General features: G+C 44.3%; 1 protein-coding gene across 2 annotated transcripts in view; it reads left to right on the top strand.

The window, feature by feature from the left end:
- Positions 1 to 645: 645 nt before the first annotated feature.
- Positions 646 to 23,581, top strand: part of SYNGR1 (synaptogyrin 1) — a 34,282-nt gene continuing 11,346 nt past the window's right edge. For both annotated transcript variants that reach the window (XM_069967266.1, XM_069967268.1), the window contains exon 1: positions 646 to 1,054. In XM_069967266.1, the coding sequence (XP_069823367.1) occupies positions 956 to 1,054 (99 nt within the window). In that variant the 5' untranslated portion in view covers positions 646 to 955. The remainder of the gene's footprint in view (positions 1,055 to 23,581) is intronic.

Here is a 23,581-nt window from a genome sequence, read left to right as displayed (position 1 = left end):
CTCGCGGGCTTGTGCCTCTCCGCCTGTGCCATAGACTGCATCCTAGGCACAGATTCCGCCATCCAACGAAAGAATTGACATGTCAATTCTTTCGGCGGGCGGCGGAATCGGCACGGCCATAAAATGGTGTTTATGGCACGGGCGGAGCGAGAGAATCCACAGCGGCCTTCCCGCGCGTATTCCGTAGTGTGCATGCACCCTAAAAAAAGAAAAGCCCGCCTTTGCTGCCCACAGTAACCAATCACAGCACAACGTTCACTTTTAAATCAAAATGAAAGCTGCACTCTAATTGGTTGCTATGGGCAACGGCAGTTTTTATGCTTTGTTTTTTTCACAATATCATCATCCTGCCCCCCACTTGCCTTGTATTGGTTGCATATGCTTATAAACAGTATTTATTCCCATAATCCCACTTCCCTGATGTTAGTCCTACAGAACAATAGACATGTCAAAATCTGTATTCCCTGCTGCGGGCTGTCACCATCCTCCATCATCCCCGGGACCCCCCTCCCCTCCCGTTGCCATGGAGATAAGTAGCCGTCCGAATCCAAGATGGCAGTTGGAGGGATCACATGTCTGTGCTACAGAGCAGGCAGCTGGGAAGGGGAGGCGAGCGCGCATGCGTGAGACGCTGCTGCTGCTGCTGCTGCTGCTACAGCTACAGACCCAGCAGTTGCCTGTAGCTGTCGCACTGGCTCTGGTCGAGGGTTTGGCTGCGTTTCCCTGTCACACCAGCTGCATCTCCCCCTGATCTGTCCCGGCCATTGTCCCTGCTCCCTGTCCCTGCAGTGTGTGGGAGCATCTGCCTTTGATGGTGTGCAGCTCACCTGCAGGGAGTCAGCCCATGCCCTTGAGCAGTGTAGCCATTATCTGTTCAGTCTCCTCATCCCTGCAAGGACATCAGTGCTGAGCCCCCCATTCTCCCCCTGCTCATACATCTTGGAGGGTCCTCAGCATGGAGGGAGGCGCCTATGGAGCTGGTAAAGCTGGCGGAGCCTTTGACCCCCAGACCTTCATCCGCCAACCTCACACAGTCTTACGGATGGTGTCTTGGGTAAGTCTTACGTTTCTCTATTTATAGAATGTGGCTTCGGTAAGGTATGGCGGCTCTGTATCCCCCCCGAGCACACCTGCCCTATAATAATTATCCGTCTATTATAATCCCTCCGGCCGCCTTGGGGATTCCAGCTGTGATCTTGCTGCATGCGGGAAGGTCGCCGTGACATTAGCTTTAACCCCCAAGGACCTAGGATGTGTACTTACCTGGCTGCTGACTGCTCACATCCAGGCTTCGGGGTCTTATCAATCACTCGCTCGCCCTAAATTTGTTATCGATCATGTAGAACTTAGAATTTCCAATGAGAATTTATGTGATTTTGGGCGAAATAATCCAACGTTGGATATGTCTGACTATGGGGAGTGATGTGAGAGAGGATCGGGCTTAACCTTTGACCCTTTGGAGTCACGGGGTCCCAGCAGAGTCTTAAATCACTGTATAAATGGCGCTGACCCTTATAGATGATTGTGTGTGTGTATATATATATATATATATATATATATATATATATATATATATATAATGCTTGGCCGTTACTTTTTCCAACTTTTGCGCATGGTGGCCTTTGTGCGGATTGGGACGTGGAGAATATGTGAGTAACACTGTGTATTATACAATGTAGAAGTCCCATAGTAGTTGTATATATTACCCTGAGTGGCCCTCTTAAAGGTAATGTTTACGTATACCTCCGATACTGCGGTCGGTTACGCATTAGTATATTACGGACTGATTGCGACTTAAATCAACGCCCATCAAAACAGAGAAAAAAAGAAATCTGAGTCCAGATTTTTTTCTTTGAAGACCTCTGTGAATCATAGATGGTCATGTGGCTTGTGATCTGGTGTTGTGATCTGGTGTATCTGGCTGATCCTCCAGAAAATGATGCTACAGCCTCTTGATTTCTTGCTCATAGTCTTGCCGTTCTGGGACTATACACACTGCGGCTTGTTACTTTGACTCCTTGGTCATTGGGTTGTTGCACAAATCTATAGTTTTCATAGACATATAATATGTCTGTTATACGTCCTGTTGAAACCGCCCTTAAAGGGGTAGTCTAGTGGGGGGGGGAAGAATCTTTCAAATCAACTGGTGTCAGAAAGTAATACAGATTTGTAATTAACTTCTACTTAAAATTCTCTAGTCTTCCAGTACTTATTAGCTGCTGTATGTCCTGCAGGAAGTGGTGTATTCTCTACAGTCTGATATAGTGCTCTCTGTTCCGAAACAGGAACTTTCCAAAGCAGGAGCGATTTTCTATGAGTATTTACTACTGCTCTGGACAGTTCCTGACATGAACAGAGGTGGCAGCAGAGAGCACTGTGTCAGGCTGGAAAGAATACGCCACTTCCTGCAGGACACACATCAACTGATAAGTACTGCAGGAAGACTTTAGATTTTTAAAGGAAGTAAATTACAAATCTAAATAACCAGTTAATTTGAAAGAAAAAAAATCAGAGTACCCCTTTAAAGGGGTTTCCCCATCAAATGTATCACTTATCCACAGCATAGGTCCAGAGATAAGGGAACTTACATTATAGGGATCTATTACACTGTCTGTTACGGTCATTAGACCCGCAGTCAGAACTTACGCCCGAAACACAGTCATACAGAAATGCGATCAAAAATACGCTTACATGTAAAGTGGCCTAAGGGCCTGTTCACACTACGGAGCCGAATCCCTCGTGCTATGTCTTTCAATGGGAGGCCTCGCGCGTCTCCATTCTCCGAGCCCCTCTGCTCAAAGAATTGACGTCAGAAATTCAAGCAAAGAAGCTTTGGCTCTCCAGGCATGATGGGAATTGTAGTTTTTCATCAGCTGGAGGGTCGAAGGTTCCCCATCCCTGTTTTAGAGGGTCCTTTTCTGGATGATTAGTCTGTCATGGTCGGGCTGTGATGGTCGTCCTCTTTGGCCACAGTTCTATAAGTTGAAGTGGTAAATCTCCAATGGATCTTTGCAGTTTTAGGCCGTGTTCACACGTAGTGATAATCGGCCGGATAGGGCCGATTCAGCCAATTATCGTTCTGTGTAATAGTACCCTAACACCGGCCGTTCTGTGATCCGGCCGGGCCATGTTCACACAGAGGTGTGAACATGGGCTTAGAGAGTCGGCCTGAGTTATGGTTGGTGGTTATAGTGGTCCAATATGCGGCTTCCAAAAACCAGGGCATGCTGAGGGTTGTAGTTTTGCAACTGGTTAAAAACCAGTGCTCTAGTGTATGACCAGAATAAGGCCTTGTGTTCTATATGTTAGTTAGCTTTGACTGGTTTATAGTGCTTGTAGTCAGTTCTTGAGTGCCGCTTCTATTAAAGGGGTTCCCAGGCTAAATTTATTAATCACTGATCGTCAGGATAGTTAATCAATATTCGATCGTGAAGATAGAAGTGGGCAATTCTTTGTACTTGTCTAAGAAAATAAGAGCAGTTCCCTGGTACGTATCTGCAGGCAGCGTGGTGAAGAGCAGAAGGAGCAGATTGATATAAATATTCAGTATATCTTGTATTTTGTTTATTTGAAGGGGTTATCCAGGATTAGAAAAACATGGCCGCTTTCTTCGAGAGATGGAGCCACCATTGCTCTTAAAGGGGTAGGTCAGCAAAAAAAAATAAAAAATCTTCTTTCAAATTAATTGGTGCCAGAGATTTCTAATTTACTTCTAGTAAAAATCTCACATCTTCCAGTACTTATAAGCTGCTGTAAGTTCTGCAGAAAGTGGTGTTTTCTTCCCAGTGTGACACAGCGCTCTCTGCTGCCACCTCTCTACATGTCAGGAATTGTCCAGAGCAGGAGAGGTTTTCTATGGGGATTTGCTGCTACCCTGGACAGTTCCTGACATGGACAGAGGTGGTAGCAGAGAGTGTCAGACTGAATAGAATACACCACTTCCTGCAGGACATACAGCAGCTGATAGATAATGGAAGACTGGAGATTTTTCAATAGAAGTAAATTAAAAATCTCTTGAATTTTCTGACACCAGTTGATTTGAAAGATTCTTTTTTTTTTTTTCCCGGTGGAGTACCCCTTTAAGTTGTGTGTGGTATTACAACTCAGTTTCATTCACTTCAATAGAACTGGGCTGCAATACCGCACATAAACTGAAGACAAGGGTAGCGCTGTTTGTGGCAGAAAGCAGCAGTGTTTTTCTAGTCCCAGATTTGATTCCCTTCTTATTCTGGGCTTAGGAGTCCAGTGGGTGGTCTCACTCAGTGATTGACAGTTATTTATGTATACATACATACAGGGAAGCCCTTCAGCCACTGAGTAGGACAATTCCCATCATGCCTGGACAGTCACCTTCAGCTGTCCAGGCATGATGGGCATTGTAGTTTTCAGCAGCTGGAGGGCCGCTGGTTTGGCACTCCTGCCCTATAAAGCCTCTGACCACACAGAAACCATTGCAGCTTCTAGTCCATCAGGCTGAATGGAATGTACATGAGATCTCCATGTGACTCATACGACAGATGTAACAATAAAGAAAGACATGGAGTGAATGCATCACGTGACTGCCGGGAATAATGCCGACATGTGACTACAGATAGCAGAGCCGTCATGCACCAAACTGTGTTTAACCCCCAACGCTTACATACTGCATATTACTCTATATACTTACTCCTCCTGCACCAGAAGTCAATTTAAGGCTAGGACTACAATTTGTCTCCTGGCCACGCACCAGGAACCAACGTGTTGCATGACTCCATCCCTCCATTCAGATATATGGGGTTGTGTTGTCACATTCAGGGCTGTGGAGTCGGTAAGCCACACCTCCGACTCCAACTCTGACTCCGACTCCTGAATTTTATCAGGACCGACTCCGACTCCTGCTCCTTCATAAATAGCCAGTCATATACCAGGGAAGTTATTTATCACACTGGCTCAGCAGCTTCTCCCTAATATCCTACATGATCCTGGGGCGACTTCTGAGTGAATAAAGGAATACTGTATATAAAGCAGATTCTGTGTGTGCAGTGGATGCAGCCAGTCTCCAGACTCCATGTCCTGAACTACTCACAACTACACTAGATGGAGCAGGTGATCTTTTCCTGCAGGCGCGCGCACACACACACACACACAGCCTGCTGCAGCCATAGTGTGCACACACATACACTCAGCCTGCTGCAGCCATAGCACACACAGCCTGCTGTATTCATAGCACACACACACACACACACACACACACACACACCTGCAGCCATAGAACACTGAAGAAAAACACACAATCTTCTCCCAAAGAGAAAACCCCACACTGAGGACAGAGGTTACTGCTACACTACTTGTGTCTTCTCCTCCTCCTCTATATTACACAGGATATCTTCATATTACACTGCTGCTCATATACAGTCATCCAGCATCCAGGAAGAGACCAGCACAGATCTCCCCCCACACAATGGACTCTTCCAGCTCAAAAACAAACTGCCAAATAGTGACCGACAACTTTTCCCATGACCACCCTTATCTAATAGGGACAGTGTCCTATTAGAATGTTGCTCATAATATATATTCATGAGCAAAACTTGTAAAATTCATATCAAAATTCAATTCTACATTTTTTTAAAGATTTTTTTTTTTTTTTTAAAGCTGGAGTCGGTACATTTTTTTCCGACTCAGACTCCAGCCAAAGCTAGCTCTGACTCCACGACTCCGACTCCACAGCCCTGGTCACATTCGGTGTATCCAGACAGGGTATATTTATTACATTGCAGGTAATGGGACAAAATCCTATACACACTTGGCTGATGTTTATATTTTGCTTCTCCGGCAGAGAGAATTTATACACAGTTTTTTTAAGCTCTTTAATGAGCCTCAATTAAAGTGGAGTGAAAAAAAACCCCTACTACCGTGTTGGTGCCGGCACAGGGATCCTGGTGGTGTGGTTCTATTTTTTTTTTGTAAACCAGTGAAACAATATCTTCTCCCCTTCTCCCCTCTTCTGGCCGCGTCACCGGGGGAGATCCTGATGGTACGCCCATAAATCACTGAATAAACAGACCAATTAGATCCATTGTTTTTAGTGTTTTTTTCATTTTGTTTTTGGTAATTTTTCTGCAGGTTTTTTTTTTTTTTGAAAAATACTGTATATGAACAGAACCTTAAAGCGACTCTGTACCCACAATCTACAAAACTTGCAGCCCTGTGTCAAATTGGCGTGGCCTAGAATGTCTGTGCATTAGACTTGCACCAGCCCTCCATCCCTCCTCCCTGACCTCTTCACCATTAGGAATGCCCAAGGCAGATATTCCCCTATTCTTCACCTAAGAAAACGTGTTGGATCGTTAAGGCACCTGTGTAGTTTTCAGACAAGTGAGGAATAGAAAAAAAACCTGCCCAGGGGCGTTCCTAATGGTGAAGAGGGTGGGGAGGAGGGACGGAAAGGCGGTGCAAGCCTGGGCACAGACACTCTAGGCCACGCCAATTTAACACTGGGCTGCAAGTTTAAAAGTTGTTTTTTAGGACAATACCTGCATCACCTGGCGAACGGACCCAGGACAGATCTTGGATTATAAGTAGCTATCCAAAGGTACAAGTGGTCAGGAATGGGCAGATTGTGGGTACAGAGTCGCTTTAACCCTTTAAGGACATGGCCCATTTTCGTTTTTACGTTTTCGGTTTTTCCTCCTTGTGTTTAAAAGGTCATAGCACTTGCATTTTTCCACCTAGAAACCCAAATGACCCCTTATTTTTTGCGTCACTAATTGTACTTTGCAATTACAGGCTGAATTTTTGCATAAAGTACACTGCGAAACCAGAAAAAAATTCGAAGTGTGGTGAAATTGAAAAAAAAACCGCATTTCTTTTATTTGGGGGAAATGTGTTTTTACGCCATTCACCCTGGGGTAAAACTGACTTGTTATGCATGTTCCTCAAGTCGTTACGATTAAAACGATATATAACATGTATAACTTATATTGTATCTGATGGCCTGTAAAAAATTCAAACCGTTGTTAACCAATATACGTTCCTTAAAATCGCTCCATTCCCAGGCTTATAGCGCTTTTATCCTTTGGTCTATGGGGCTGTGCGAGGTGTCATTTTTTTGCGCCATGATGTGATCTTTCTATCGGTACCTTGATTGCCCATATACGTCTTTTTGATCGCTTTTTATTACATTTTTTCTGGATTTGATGCGACCAAAAATGCGCAATTTTGCACTTTGGGATTTTTTTGCGCTGACGCCGTTTACCGTACGAGATCAGGAATGTGATTAATTAATAGTTCGGGCGATTACGCACGCGGCGATAGCAAACATGTTTATTTATTTATTTGTTTACTTTTATTTAAAACCTGGGAAAAGGGGGGTGATTCAGACTTTTATTAGGGGAGGGGGCTTTTTACTATTAACAACACTTTTTTTTTTTTTTTTACACATATACTAGAAGCCCCCATGGGGGACTTCTAGTATATACACTTGGATCTATCATTGAGATCTCTGCAGCATAGATATGCTGCAGAGATCCATGAGATTGGCACTCGTTTGCTTTCGGCTGCTGCAGCCGGAAGTAAACGAGTGCCGAGCCGAGGACGGCGCCATCTTGGACGCGTCCCCGGCCGGCATCAGTAACGGAGATCGCTCCTCCGGGACAAGGTCCCGGAGGAGCGATCTCCCCCACTAGACACCAGGGAAACGTTGCCTCCGGTAATCGGAGGCAGCTGTCAACTTTGACAGCTGCCTCCGATTAGCTAATTAGCGGGCACGGCGATCAGACCGTGCCCGCTAATAGCGGCGGTCCCGGGCTACACGCGGCACCCGGGATCGCGGCACTTCAAAGCGGGGCCGCCGCGCGGCCCCGCTTTGAAGTGCAAGTGAGGACATAGGACGTACCGGTACGTCCTATGTCCTTAAGAGGTTAAAGGGAAAATATCCGCAAGTTGGAAGCATCTATAGCGCACTTTGTGCCACTTTTTGGGATATGAGCAGTTTGTTTAATATGCTAATTAGGCTTTCGGTGCACTGGGGCTGTGACTACCGCCCCCAGTGCCCTGATGCTTAAAGGGGTTGGCCACTTTATAGTAAAATAGATCAGTACAAAGTATTAGTAAGTGTGCTCAATGTATATACTGACAGCAGCTCCCTGTGTACCTCATAGAGCTAAAATCAGACTCCCCTCCTCCAGGCTGGGCTGCCCTTCTCTGTGTTGTTTCTGTCCATAAAATGGCTGACATGGAGGAGCATGTGACCATGCTCTGTCCCCTGTGTCCTCCATAGACACATACAGGCTCAGTGGTGGACACTGGGGGGCGGGGCTTGGTCACATGCTCCTCCATGTCGGCCATCTTATGGACCAAAACACCACAGAGCAGGACAGCCCAGCCTGGAGGAGGGGAGTCTGATATTATGTCTGAGGTACACAGGGGGGCGGGGCTTGGCCACATGCTCCTCCATGTCAGCAATCTTATGGACAGAATCGCCACAGAGCAGGGCAGCACAGCCTGGAGGAGGGGAGTCTGATATAAGCTCTATGAGGTACCCAGGGAGCTGCTGTCAGTATATACAGTGAGTACACTTACTAATACTGTACACTGAGCAATTTTACGTGGCCAACCCCTTTAAGGGTGGTGCCCCAATATTCATTAGGAGAAATTGGTGCACTGAGAGTGGTAATACCGCCCCCAGTGCACTGGAACACCTCATTAGCATATTAAATAAAAGGATAATATCACAAAAATGACACTGAGGATGAATGTAAGAAACTTCCTTTCATTCTCAGCTCCTTAGGCCATATTGGGAGATATCAGCAGGTTTGATGCTTCTGTAGTAGTTTCTCTGTAACCTCTCGTCTTTTTGTTCTGGTTTCCCAGTTCCGCCCTCTAGTAAATCCTTTCTGCTTACCGGAAAACCCCTTAAAGGGGTAAAACTTTTTAATATTTTAGTTTTTCCTTAGGGAAATTAGTTTAGTTTGCTTAGTTTAGCATTTTGGCCCTTGTCTCTATCTGTATAGCTGCCAGCTCACCCACAAGACCAGCACTGTGACTGTCCAAGTTGGACCGCGAGGGCCGTGCGGTGTAGAGGTCTACGCATCTCAGTAAGAAGCTCAGCGTGAGTTTCATAGATCAGTCTGTGTGGTATGCAGAGAGTCACGCGGGTGAGTAACAAGACTAGAACAACAGCGATAGCGAAATAAAGCCACCTAACATGAAAAGGATCAACACAGTTGGTAAACTATGTAATTTTATTGGCAGAGAGTTTAAAATGGGTTGTTTTATGGAGACACTCCTCATGTGGACCACATAAAAGAGGAATCCCTGCTTGGAAACATTCCATCTATGGTTGGAGAGATTCTTTCTATAGATCACATAGTAAGGGAATCCCTGGGTGAAGACGCTCCTTATATGGACCATAGTAGGGAAATCGCTGTATGGAGACACTCTTCATGTAGACCACATAATAGGGGAATCCCTGGGTGGAGACGCTCCTCATATGGACCACATAGTAGGGGAATCCCTGCATGGAGACACTCTTCATATAGACCACATAGTTTGGGAATCCCTGGGTGAAGACGCTCCTTATATGGACCACATAGTAGGGGAATCCCTGCATGGAGACACTCTTCATATAGACCACATAGTTTGGGAATCCCTGGGTGGAGACGCTCCTCATATGGACCACATAGTAGGGGAATCCCTGGGTTAGGACACTCCTCGTATGGACCACCCTGGGTGAATACCCTTCTTATATGGCCATCATAGCAGGGGTATCCCTGGGTGGAGACCCTCCTTATATACTTAATATCACTGATCTCCCTTTGGAGGGGCATGTATGGTTAGTCACAAGCTTTCTGACGCTGCATGGATATACACTTATTTATATAGGTGTTGTGGATATAAGCTGCTCCTTTTGAAAAAAAATTTTTTAATCTGTATAAAGCAAATGTATAAGGTTTCATAACTATTTCTCAAACTAACTGATCTGTAAAGTGAATAGTATGCTATAAGTCATGGCCTTTATGTGGACAATGTATCTTTGTATGGTGTTTTCTCTGAATCCTACGTCACATTCCGCATATTCCTGCCTGTCACATTGCTAACAATATGCTAACATGATCCCACAAGCAACAAAGGAAATGTGTAATGGAAGTGACTTGTGTGGATCCTCTGCTTCCTGCGTATATGGATGAGCAGCTCAGTAATGGGCCCTACTGTAATAACATAGTGGGAAGACAAGGTCACCTCTAACAAGAGGGCAGGGCCGCCTGAGGTCTGCTCCAACTGAATAAACATTACAAATTTTTTATATGACATGTTTCTTAGCTATGTACGTCATGTGTATAGATCTATAGAATGTATATAAGTTTTTGTAATAAAAAAGTAAGAGCTGCAGTTCCAGGCACGGCCACTGTAAAATGTGTGGAGCTATGTCTGTTTGGCAGTGACAAGGCTGCAGCGCTCATCCAAGAGTTGGACCCGCCAATCTGATATTGAAAGTTTATCATAAAGGGAATCTGTGATGCTGAAAATGCAGTCTGTTCTGTAAACTGCATGTTATAGAGCGGGAGTAACTGAGCAGATTATGTGGTTTCTTGGGAAAAGATTAAAGGAGAAGTCCTGAAAAAAAAAAAAACTGAAGAAGGCAGGGGGTATGGAAAAATAATAAACAAAGAATCACTTGCCCTTCCTCGTTCCGCTCCCATATCCAGCTGATAGCCATTGGTGTCCTGCAGCTCTTCCAGCTGCATCGTCCTGCACTTGGCTAAGTGATTGCCTGCTCAGCCAACCAGTGATGGGCTGAGCGGGCAGTTGCTCAGTCAGGCCGTGTTGTGCAGCTGGAAGAGCCGCGTACATGATGAAACCAGATTCCAGAAAAATGACATCCAGCATCTGTCAGTGGGACCTTGAAGTGGGGAAGGGTAAGTTTACTTTTTTCCCTGCACCCCCCAACCTTCCTTCCTTTTTTGAATTTTGCGGTCTTCTTCTTTAAAGGGGTACTCCAGTGAATGCATTTTGCTGTGATTTTGACAATATTTTGCTGTGAATTGCACAATTGTGGTAAAATTGCAGAGTTTTTGACAGAATTGTGTCAAAATCGTGTAAAAAAATGCATCATTAGTACAAAATTAACGCTGTGTGTGAATACAGCTTTATGCTGCGTTTACACGAAGCGATAATTGGCCCGATGATATGGTATGATATATCGTACGGAAAACTCGTTTTGCGATCGCTTAAGCCTATCTCACACATTGGTTAAATCGGCAAACAACTGTTCACACGGAACGATCTGCGAATTTTTTGCGAACGATCAACGACGATTTGAGAACATGTTCAGAGATCAAAATGAACGATTTCTCGCTCGTTGTTTGATCGTTCGCTGTGTTTACACGTACGGTTATCGTTCAAATTCGATCGTTATTGCACAAATTTGCGCGATAATCGTTACGTGTAAATGCAGCATTAGACATAAAAGAGCGATAATGACTATGCAGAGCCGCCCACTGGACTCCTAAGCTCAGGAATAGCAGGGAATTGGGAGCTCATTCCTTTTCTGTCTGCAGTATAATATATGTATATAATTAATTCTCTTGTTATAAGGGGTGGGGGTATATCAGCCAGCAAGAGAACAGTCAGGGCTCGATGTTGATGTGTTAGAAGCAAGTGTAAGTGCCCTTTTAGGTGGGCTTAGGGGCTCCAGATCACATACAATGATCCCTGCGAATGGTGCTCATTTACAGTCTTTAGATGTCTCGAGTAGCCAGAACACTCAAATGAACACTTGATTGTTCGTTCAGCCATTTAAACCATCTTCTTGTAACGGTGATCTTATTAGCTACACAAAAGCTGTGATCAGCCGGCCATCTTTTACTGGAGAATTGTCGGAAACGACACAAACACTCATTTCCCTAATAATCGACCCAAGTAAAAGCTCTTTAAGACTCTCGGGGACTTTGACAATGGCCAGATTGTGATGGTTAGATTATTGGGTCAGAGCATCTCCAAAATGGCAGATCTTGTAGAGTGTCCAGAACCAAAAGAGAAACAGAAGACCGTAGCACTCACCGACAGATTGTCTTCATGCTTTATTGTAGTCAAAAGCGTAGGGATTCAATCCCGGGATACATACAGGTGAGGGAGGACGAACACGGGGTACATATCAGCTGATAATGTACCCCGTGTTCGTCCTCCCTCACCTGTATGTATCCCGGGATTGAATCCCTACGCTTTTGACTACAATAAAGCATGAAGACAATCTGTCGGTGAGTGCTACGGTCTTCTGTTTCTCTCTTGGTTCTGGACTTTTTATCGTACATACTCTAATTACTGACCTGATTGAGCACCACTACTATGCTGTCTGAATATTCCAGCTTCCATTTAAGTCCACTTGCAGCAACAGCTATATACCCTGGTGATTAAGGTAGTGCCGACCAGGACTGTGTTTCTCTCTATTGTTGGATCTTGTAGAGTGTTCCCCATATTCAGGGCATTGCAATACCCGACAAAAGTCATCCAGGTACAACTGGTGAATTGATGATGGTGAACCGTCTGCCCCAGCCATCCATGACCCTTATTAGCCTATATGGTCCAAACCCACAAAAGAGCTTCTGGAGGGCAAATCGCTGAAAAATTTCCTGCTGGCTACAATAGAAAGACGAGCCCAAGGATCTGGCATTTGTTTATCTGTGGCTGAAGAAGCTGGATGCAGCCCGAAGGTGCGTTCACACGTACAGGATCTGCAGCAGATTTGATGGTGCAGATTTGAAGTTGCAACTCTGGGCCATCAAATCTGCTGAAGATTCAAATCTGCGCCATCAAATCTGCTGCAGATCCTGTACGTGTGAACGCACCCCTAGGGTCCTATTACACGGAGCATAAAATCGTTCAACATATTACACAGAGCGATAATCGTTAGTTACGATCGTTATTACGATTGTTACTATGATCGTTTATTCCTTCTGATCCCAGCAAAACAATGAACAATGTGGAATTACAGCGAACGATTAGCGATAATTTTAGGTTCAGATCTAACGATCAATGACATATGAACGATTTTTCAATCGTTGTCTGCAATTGCACAGAACGATTATCATTTAAATTCAAACTATATATCGATTTTTCGCACGATAATCAGGACGATTATCGTGCGAAAAATCGATATATAGTTTGAATTTAAATGATGATAATGATAATTACACAGGACATGTAATAGGGCCCTTAGGGAGTCCGGGAAAACATGGATACAGTCATGTGTTTTACATATAAGGGCTTCATATACAGAATGTAAGATAAAATCAAGAAAACAACACAAATTAAGCAAATGACACTGGTACATAGGGCAAGAGGACCGTGAGGCTTTACAATCTACAAGAACCAGTCATTCGGGGCGCCCATGCTGACTTCTGTCCAGTGCCGAAAGTACCTGATATGGACATGTAGTTTTGACTTTAGAACAATAGAAAATGGCCTTGTTAGAGGAGTACATATTCTTTTACATTATGTGGATGGTCGGTGCCTGTCTGTCACCTACCTGAAGAAGAGATGCCACCAGGATGCACTATGGGAAGAAGACAAGGAGGCAATGGGATGCCTGGTGCAATGTTCTGCTGGGAATCTTTGTGTGGTATTCCTGACCTAACCATTGTACTCTACAGACCATAAATACTTGGCAGTGGTCTTTCCCAATGGCAGCCGACTCTTTCAGCAGGCTAATTCCCTGACCACGCAGCAGACATTGGTCAGGAATGGGTTTAGGAACATGGCCTCCAAATTCCCCAGATAAAGCATCTGCGAAATGTTCTGGAAAAGTATGTCCAAAAGTAATGTTCTGGAAAAGTATGTCCAGGGCCCTGAAGGCCCCACCTTACAATGTACAGGACTTACAGGGGTCATCTGATGACATAAAAAAAACAAAATGGAGAAACCAATTCCAGTGCATGAGACCACCGATGATATTGAGTGGTCTGTGCATCTTTGAAAATGTAAGTGGATTTGCCTGTAATGGTCTGTGCACCTGGTTTAGAGCAGTACTATTAGGTGGTAACTAGAGATGAGCGAACCTGGAGCATGCTCGAGTCGATCCGAACCCGAACTTTCGGCATTTGATTAGCGGTGGCTGCTGAAGTTGGATAAAGCCCTAAGGCTATGTGGAAATCATGGATATAGTCATTGGCTGTATCCATGTTTTCCAGACAACCTTAGAGCTTTATCCAACTTCAGCAGCCGCCACTAATAAAATGCCGATCGTTCGGGTTCGGATGGACTCGAACCCGAACCCGGTTCGCTCATCTCTAGTGGTAACCATTAGAGAGGATCGAACCCCAGGACTACATCCAGCTTCTCCAGACAAAGGAAGTCAAATGCCGAACACTCGGATTCGTCTGTGCCCGAGCTCGAGGTTTGCTCATTTCTGTAGCCATGTGTAGACGAATTGTTCTTCTTGGTTGTGTAGGCCTCATTTATCATTGAGTCGTTTATATATTTTCTTTTCTATCAGGTCAAGTTACGTTGGTCTTTTTTTTTTTTTTATGCCAGGAAATGGATTCTCAATTAGTAAACCTCAGAATCTTGATCTTTTTTACGGCTATGAAAGTGTCTGCAATACTATTTGTACTTTGTCTGAACAACAGATGGGATCTGAACACGGCTTGCTCTATTTTTGGCTGGTCCAGCTTTTGGCTAAAAAAAAAACAAACAAAAAAACCTACTGATTGTAATGTTCTTTATAGCGTATAAAGAAGTGTATAACAGCAAGATCGGTTCACAGTTTACCCTTCGTAGCATTGATTTGCATTACTAGTATTCTGCGCCGTTCTTCCCATCACTTATAACAATCTGCAATGTCGAAGGCTTTTGTCGCTGGTGTGAACATAACCTTACCTGTATGTAAAATAGTTCTATGAATAGTTTCCTGAGAGAGACTCCTGCATATAACATGCTGGGCCGCCCCAAGGGACTCCCCTTCCCTATGGTATCCCTCACACTGCATCGGAGAACTCTCTGAAGTGTACCGTATAGCTATGACAGATGGCACTTTGTGACATCCCTCTTGCATCGACTACTACGTCAGATTAAAAAAAAATAGCATTTTTATTTACCATATTCTGCTTTAGGGTGGGCTCGCACTACGGAATTCTTGCGGATAATATCCACGGAATTCCGCACGCACGGCCTCACGCCTTTCCGCCGGCTCCATAGACTCCATTTTATGGCCGGCGTATTCCACTATCCGCCGTAAAAGTGACATGTCACTTCTTTCGGCGGATAGCTAAATACGCCGGCCCATAGAATGGTGTCTATGGAGCCGGCGGAAAAGGCGCGCGGACAGGCAGCGGAATTCCCTCCCAATCTGAGGGAGTAACAGATAGATGGTCACCAATCCATCTTACAATTAAAGGGGTTGTCTCATGAAGCTAGATAGAACTAAAACGATGCATTCTGTAATATGAAATAGTTCAAATTAGGTGCTTGTCGATTAATCGAATTTGTTTGATTAATTTGCCGTCACCAACTTTTAAAATAAAGCCCATTCTGCACAACCAGGGCAGCACAGAGAGCCTGCTCCACAACGCTTGGACACGATGTGTGAGGCCTGCTCAGCCAGTCAGCGGTAGAGGTGGGATTCCTCTACAGCCACTGACTGACTGAGCAGGCCTCACACATCACGTCCAGGTCCCCGTTCAGACACAGAGGCAGCCAGACCGGAGCTCCAGGTTACTGGCACCAGCGATGGAGAGGAGGAGGTGAGAGCATGTTACTACTTTTATCCTCCCCAGCACTCTGCCTAAAATCACTCCAGCCCGGAGTTCTACTTTGAAGGGGTACTCCGGGGAAAATCTTTTTCTTTCAAATCATCTGGCTTCAGAAAGTTTTATATAAATTTACAATTTACTTCTATCTAAAAATCTCTAGTCTTCTAGTACTTATCAGCTGCTGTATGTCCTGCATTAAATTGTGTTTTTTGTTCAGTCAGACACACTGCTCTTTGCTGCCACCTCTGCCCATGTCAGGAACTGTCCAGAGCAGGAGAGGTTTTCTATGGGGATTTGTCACTGCTCTGGACAGTTTCTGACATGGACAGAGGTGGCAGCAGAGAGCACTGTGTCTGACTGAACAAAAAACACAATTTCCTCCAGGACATACAGCAGCTGATAAGTAATGGAAGGCTTGAGATTTTTTAAATAGAAGTAAATTAAAAATCTGTAATAATTTCTGAAACCAGTTGATTTGAAAGAATTTTTTTTTTGTCAGATTACCCCTTTAAGGCCCTTTTCCACAGATTATCATTAACGAGTAGTGTTGAGCTGACCTTTCAAACTGTTCGGTTTCGGCAATGTTCTCCGAACGCTCAGCATTTGGTTCTCCACAGCTGCAGAACTTGGGTGCTGCCCTTAGGAGTCCTGAAAACATAGATACAGCCCTAGGCAACCCCAGGGCAGCATCCGACACGAACAGTTTTCCCAAGGACTCGCATTCGCCTAATATTTGGCCATGTAAAGGGGCCTTAAAGGGAATATATCAACCTAAATTTTCCTTTATTCTATTCTATTTTCTGTAATAGAAAATACTGTAATTTATTTTATTTCACTTTTTGTATATTGTTATAGGGGTCATTTAGTGGCATGCAAGACTCATGGACGTAGACAACAATAGACAGACTATGTCTCCTTGAGATGAATGTGAAACATTAGTGAGCGCACTGTGACCTGTGAAGAGGTCATTCCACAGGGAGCTGCTATTGTCTCCTCTATCTACTGGTGTCACATGTCGCAGCAATGCTGTACAGATCACTGTACTGCAGCCTCCTCTTATCACCACAGACACAACAGGATGTTTCAGTGGTGAGAATGAAGGTAGAATGTAGGCTGGAAATGCGGTGACTGTTACCTTTTCAGGTAGGCGTCAGTGTTTTCCTCCTGATCTTATAATACAGAGAGATCACCAGAGCTGGCAGCGAGAACACGAGAGATGTCAGATGAAGAACAAGAGAGAGATTAAGACAAAAGGGTAATGAGAAGGATGGATTAGCATCGCAGAGGAGAGCCGCGTCCATCTGTCCCTCTCGACCGGCTGCTGTGCGGTGGGATATTGTGAATAGCGCAGCTCTCTCTGGGTTTACACATTGGTTTTCCCTCCTATATCATACTGATGTCTCCTATACCCCCTATCAGGACAGTCATATGTGGGAACAGTTCATTCCCAGTATATCTGGCAGTGATGGAGACCTCTCTGCTTGTTCATCTGATTCATAGAACATAAAATGGCCTTTTCGATTCCTTCTCTACATTTGGACATAGAAGAAAATGGATTGTTACATGGAGTTCTCGCAATTACCTATGTATGCAGCTGACAAAGTGAGAAACCTGTCGGACCCCGTGGGCTACTTGTTCTCTATCGATAAGCAGCAGGAACACTAGACACTAGAGTGCTGTTTGTTCTACAGTGACCCCCTGACTACCAGATCATTGGCACATTACTAAATAATTCTCACAGGTGCCACTTAGGGTGTACGTGCTAAGAATTAATCGTGCATATACCTTATACTGAAGTCAACCAAAGCAACCACCATTGGTGGCTTTGGATAACCCTATGGGGTGTATGGCGGTCTCTTGACTCTCCGCTGATAGATGATGTAGGTGGAGAGAAGGGTCAATCATGATGGATTTTCAACGCCTAAAGGCCCTATTCCACGGAATGATTATCGTTCATAAACTTGCTCCAATGACCGCTCGTTAACGATCACTAAATGATTTTTTTTTTTTTTGTGAACGATAACACATAACACACGTGGGAACGTGAACGATATATGTAGTGTAACAATTATTTTGCGGTCGTTTAAAACGTTCGCCGGGGTGATCATGACCATACGACACACCTACTTTTTAAAAACCTTTTTAGGGTGCCTTCACACCTACCGGATCCACAGCGGATCTCACTTCTGCGAATTTGGAGCGAGATCCACTGCGGATCCGGTACCATTCACCCTAATGATAGCACATACCCACAGCGGGATTGACATCCCGCTGTGAGTATCAGCTTTAACCCCCCCCGCATCATCCCCGCAGCCCGCCGGCCGCGGCCGAGAGCATACATTACCTGCTCCTCGGCGCAGCTGCTGGGATGATGCGGGCGGGCTGCGGGGATGATCTGGGATGCGTGATGGCTGCAGGGATGATGGGGGATGCGGGCGCCGGGGGTTAATGGGGGCAGCGGTGGAGCTGCAGGAGGTGGGGATGCAGCGTGGCTGCGGCCATCAGGGGGTTAAAGCTCATACTCACAGCGGGATGTCAATCCCGCTGCGGGTATGTGCTATCATTAGGGTGAATGGTACCGGATACGCAGTGGATCTCGCTCAGAATTCGCAGAAGTGAGATCCGCTGTGGATCCGGTAGGTGTGAAGGCACCCTTACGAACAACTAAAAGATTTCTAATTTTACGAACCAATTAGCGAATTATCTTTCAAAGACCAAAGATTTTTTTTTGACATGCTGAAAAACAATTTTGAACGACAATATAGCGATATCGCCTTTGTCGTTCGCTCGTTTACACCAATTCCACAAAGCGATTATCGTTAACGAGCGGTCGTTGGAGCGAGTTTATGAATGATAATCGTTCTGTGGATTAGGGCCTTCACTCTATTGTTCTCAAAGGGATTAACCGGTGCCAGAGGAGTCTGGTTGCATCTTTCCTCTCCACAAAACATAAACGTTTGGCAGTGCCGAACGTTCGTGTGTATCGGAAGGGTGGGGGGTTTATATGCTTCCACAAACAACCAGATGTGGGCATTTGGGGGCGTTTGAGGGCTATTTCCAGAAGTGGGCTTAAATACCAAAATATTTCAGCGTATCGAACAGGACGCTAATACAAATCACATTATTACCAATAATAATAATAAAAAATCTTAGGATCCTATTACACTGGACGATTTATTGTGCAGAAAATTTTTATATTGTTCGAATTTAAACTACAATCGTCCTGTGTGATTGGAAGCAACGATAGAAAAATCGTTCATGTGTCATTGTTCATTTAGATCTGACCTTAAAATTATTGCTTATAGTTTGCTGTAATTCCTCATTCATTCACTAATCGTTCACTGTAATTGCACATTGTACCTTCTTTTGCTGGGATCAGATGAGGTAAACGATAATAGTAGCGATCGTAACTAATGACTATTGTTCTGTGTAATATGGTGAACAATTTCAGGTTAGCGATAATCTCGTTTATCGTTAATCACTAATGGTTAAAAATCGCTTCGTCTCATAGGACCCTTGGGGTCCTATTACACGAAACAAATATCGTGCGAAAAATAGTTAAAGCGTTCGAATTTAAACGATAATCGTTCTGTGTAATTGCAGGCAACGATCGAAAAATCGTTCGGATGTCGTTGATCGTTGATATAGATCTGAACATAAAATTATCGTTAATCGTTCGCTGTAATTCCACGTTCATTCGCTCAAGTTCCGTGTTTTTTCACTAATCGTTCAGTGTAATAGCACATTGTTCATTGTTTTTCTGGGATAAGAAGGAATAAACGATCATATTAACGATCGCAATAACGATCATAGTAACGATTGTAACTAATGATTATCGTTCTGTGTAATATGGTGAACGATTTCGGGTTAACGATAAACAATGTCGTTTGCGATCGTTTATCGTTGGTCGTTAATTGTTAAAAATGGCTCCTTGTAATAGGACCCTTAGGGTCATACATTCTATTCAATTAACCCTCAATTACCATTATTATAAGAACTCTTACTTTTATATTTTACTTGAACCTGTTACTGGTTTCATCCTGCCCAAACTAGTGACACCTCCCCAATCCCAACTATCTATTATTCACTATTGTTGGTTGTATTCTTTTTAGAGTAATTATAGTTTAGCCAGTCATTGGAGTGATCTGCTAGTCTATTTGCATATAGAGACAAATGTGTAAGTCAGGACCATGAACACGACCCCAAAGACTTTAAGGGACACAGGGCACTGGAGGGACACTGAGCATCCCCCTGCCATCATCCTCTCCAGCAGCCACAGCCCGCACAGCTCTGGGAGTCGGGTCGTGACATCACCATTTTATCCAGGAAGTGACATCACCATTTTATCGAGTAAGTGAAGCCTTGATGCAGTAGTAAGTGCAGGGAAAAAAAGCATTTTCCGTAATAAGTATATATTGGTGGTTTGTATAACTTTTGGGGGCAATACAATACTTAAGTAAAAATTTTCGCCGGACTTTTCTTTTAAAGGAGAAGTCTGGGGCTGCAATTATTTTTGGAAAAGGCAGGGGTGGGGGGAACATAATAATAACCACCACTACTCACCCGTCCCTGTGCCTGTCCTTTGCCAAATCGCCACTGCGGGACTCCATCAACCTCTGGGATCTTCTTCTCAGCCGACATCATGACCCAGTTGATCAACAGCCTGCTCAGCCAGTCAGTGACTGGGGGGTGATGTGACTGAGAGGTAAGTTGTTGTTTCTTATGATGTTCCCCTTTGCCATTGCTGAAAATATATAAAAAAAAGCCTGACTTCTCCTTCAAGAAGTCCTAGATTACCACTATATGGAAGCAAGGTTCAGGCAGTATGAAATTAGTGACAGGTCCCACTTTAAAGGAGTTGTCTAGTGCTATTTTTTTTTTTATATAATTATATTCAAAAGAGGCAGAATTCTTGGGGGGGGATTCTTGTTGAGGGAAGAAAAAAAAAACTTTACTTACCCCCCCCCCTCCCTACCATTCCTGCACTGCCGACTGTTTTTTGCTTTCTGGTACCTAGTCCTGACACACAGGAAGTGACCAGTAGCTGGCTGAGGTGGGGCTAAGGCTAAGTAATCCACGCAGACAAGTTTTGGCGGATTCCGTCGCTCAAACCTGCTCATGGCGGTGCGCCTCTCCGTCCGTGCCATAGACACTATTTTATGGCTGGGTGAATTCCGCTGTCCACCGAAAGAACTGACATGTCAATGTCGGCGGAGTGGGCCCGTGTATTATTTTCTACCACTCTGTCCCTTTCAACTAAGAAAAATACTAATTTAAAATTTGAGGCAGCATCCTACAGTATATCGCAAGTCACATGGTGCATTTTTTTTGTTAGCACAGCGTCCTGGGAGAAAGTTTCCCTAGGAAAGGTAATTGGGTTATAGGGCAAATATAGTTACCATAATGGAATCAGAGCGATCCACTACTGCAGGAATAGAGCTCAGTGATATTGTTCTAACCGATTCATAGACTCTATTCTCCTGTGTAGGAAATGACTGTGTCCTTTTTCCACTCTGTACTTGTTATATTGTACTCTCATCCTCTTGCCTTGCCGTATTTATATTGGGAATCAATAGGCCGCTCTGTGCTTCCAGTGCTCTCACATACTTCACCAGGCTGAACACAAGAGCCATATTATGAGGCCTGCCGTCCCATCATTTCCTGCAGGTCACATGCCAAACTAATGCAGTTTTCTCCAATTCAATTAAAATGGCCAATGTGACCGATGCCTTGTGACACTCAGGAGTTCTTGTGCGGATGTCTTTGATGTTTGGAGCCTCTCCAGACTGCGTTCTGTAACACAAGCTGGCATCGAATATGTCTACACATGAATAGTCTTTAATCCGTGACGGATAGGGATTGACGCAAAGAGAGCGTGGTTTATGGCTTATTAAATATTAGAAAATAACCATAGAGTAAGGTCGGGGCCATGTAACTGAGCTGCTGCGTCCATCTAACATTTCTTATTTAAAGCAGAGACTAGTGAATGAATATTTTATAGTCTTGTATAGAGACATTCTATGCCACCCTTTATTTGTCCAACATCTGACACCGGCAGGTTAGCTGTCTGTAATGTAACTAGTCGAGGCGTCCAGACATAGCATGTACCTAATGGGGCTTGTCTACAGTTTTATTTTATTATTACATTGTCCTTTTTACTTTTAAAAAAAAATTTAAAAATTCTCTCTCTCTCTATCTATATATATATATATATATATATATATATATATATATAAAATATAATTTTATTTTTTTATTTAAAAAATAAAACTTACAAATATGTGTTAAACCGACCGTCCGCATGCACGTTATATCCCCTTCACCTGTATCTGACCCCACCTCCCTGGTTGAGCCCATCAGGATTTTTTTGTATGAAGTAAAAACCTGCCATGTCCTGTTCACAGTGGAATCTGATGGCTCAGTCTCCAGCCTTTATCTCCAGCCTTTACAGCCGAAGCTGTAAAACTCATTACAGTTGTGCCGCAATCTGAAAATACAACGCATGTGCGAGATTTTAACAGGGCTTGGCCCAGAAAGCCGAGCACTCTGTCACCCAATGCAGAAGAGGATGGTGAAGGAGTACGGAGGGGTGTTCCAGCCTGGGCACTTCAGTACCTTGGCCACTCCTCTTTGACACTTTGCTATAACATAAAAGGGTAGGGAAATGAGGGGGAGGAGACCTTTGGCCCTTCAGCTGTTTCAAAACTACAGTCCTCAGCTTTAGCTGTCCAGGCATGATGGGAATTGTAGTTTTGCCACAGCTGGAGGATTAAAGGGTCCCCATCCCTTTTTAAATTCAAAAAGTTATGTTTTGTGTCGTCTGTCAAGTAATTTATTGCATAAAATCAGGTGCATTGTTATAGGATAAGGCAAGTTTTGATCCCCCCCCCCACCCACCCTTTGATCCAAAAACCCTCCGTGTAGCCTGAACTTAGTAGATTCCTAAAAAGGGAAAACTCAGAATAATTGACAGTATTAAAGTGACGGCGCGTCAGGAAATCCAATCATCAGCGGCCTCGTTCTCTGACAGATAATCCTACAGTATCTGCCTCTGTTGCTATAAAGAAAACAATGCTGGTGGCAAACTCTATCACCGTGTGTCCTGAAAATCCCCCCCCCCCCCCCCCCCCCAAAAAAACAGCAGTGACAATGAAAGAGGAAGGTAGGAAATACTATTCTACTATGGTCAATAAGAAGGACCATTGATATACAGAAAAATGAAGAAAACAATGAGTAATAATAAAATGGTTGCAGAGAACTAAGCTCAAGGGGCTTTAACCTCATGACCAGATCCATATTGATGTGGTTGGGGCAGGAACCTCAAGGAAGGAAATTCTGTCGTCTCTTCCTTGAAAGGCTGCAGCGTTTATAGGTGATATTCTCTTCCCGAGAGTCCAGAGGGAAAGAAAAATATATTTTCTTTGGTAGAAAAACATGTTCATCTTCCGTCAGGAAATTGACATCCTGGATATCTGCAGGGTAATGCTGGAGTACAGTAGGTGGAAGGCTCCAAATCTTGAAGGAAAGATGTCTCTCTGTGGGCCCTATTACACCTTACCTGGCCGATTACCGTCCATTCGTGCCAATATTCGTTTCGTGCAATAGGTCACAATCAGCCGACATGGGCGATTTCCGCTGCTCATGGTCTTTTAACATGTTGAAAATGCTCGAAAATGTCAGCAACGGTCTGCTTTATCACTCCTTGTAATTGGACCGTAGCGGACCTCTGCTGACTATAGTGGGGAGCCCAAACAATCTAAGGATTGTTTGGGCAGCTCTTCCTACTCACTGTCTGTAATAGCACAGGCAGCAAGGGGGACGAGAGCACTGAGCTGACAAGTTGGCACTCTCATCCC

This window comes from Dendropsophus ebraccatus, chromosome 4, assembly GCF_027789765.1.
Source record: "Dendropsophus ebraccatus isolate aDenEbr1 chromosome 4, aDenEbr1.pat, whole genome shotgun sequence".
NCBI lineage: Eukaryota > Metazoa > Chordata > Amphibia > Anura > Hylidae > Dendropsophus > Dendropsophus ebraccatus.
Note: the sequence above shows the minus strand (reverse complement) of the source record. Positions and strands in the feature narration are given on the sequence as shown.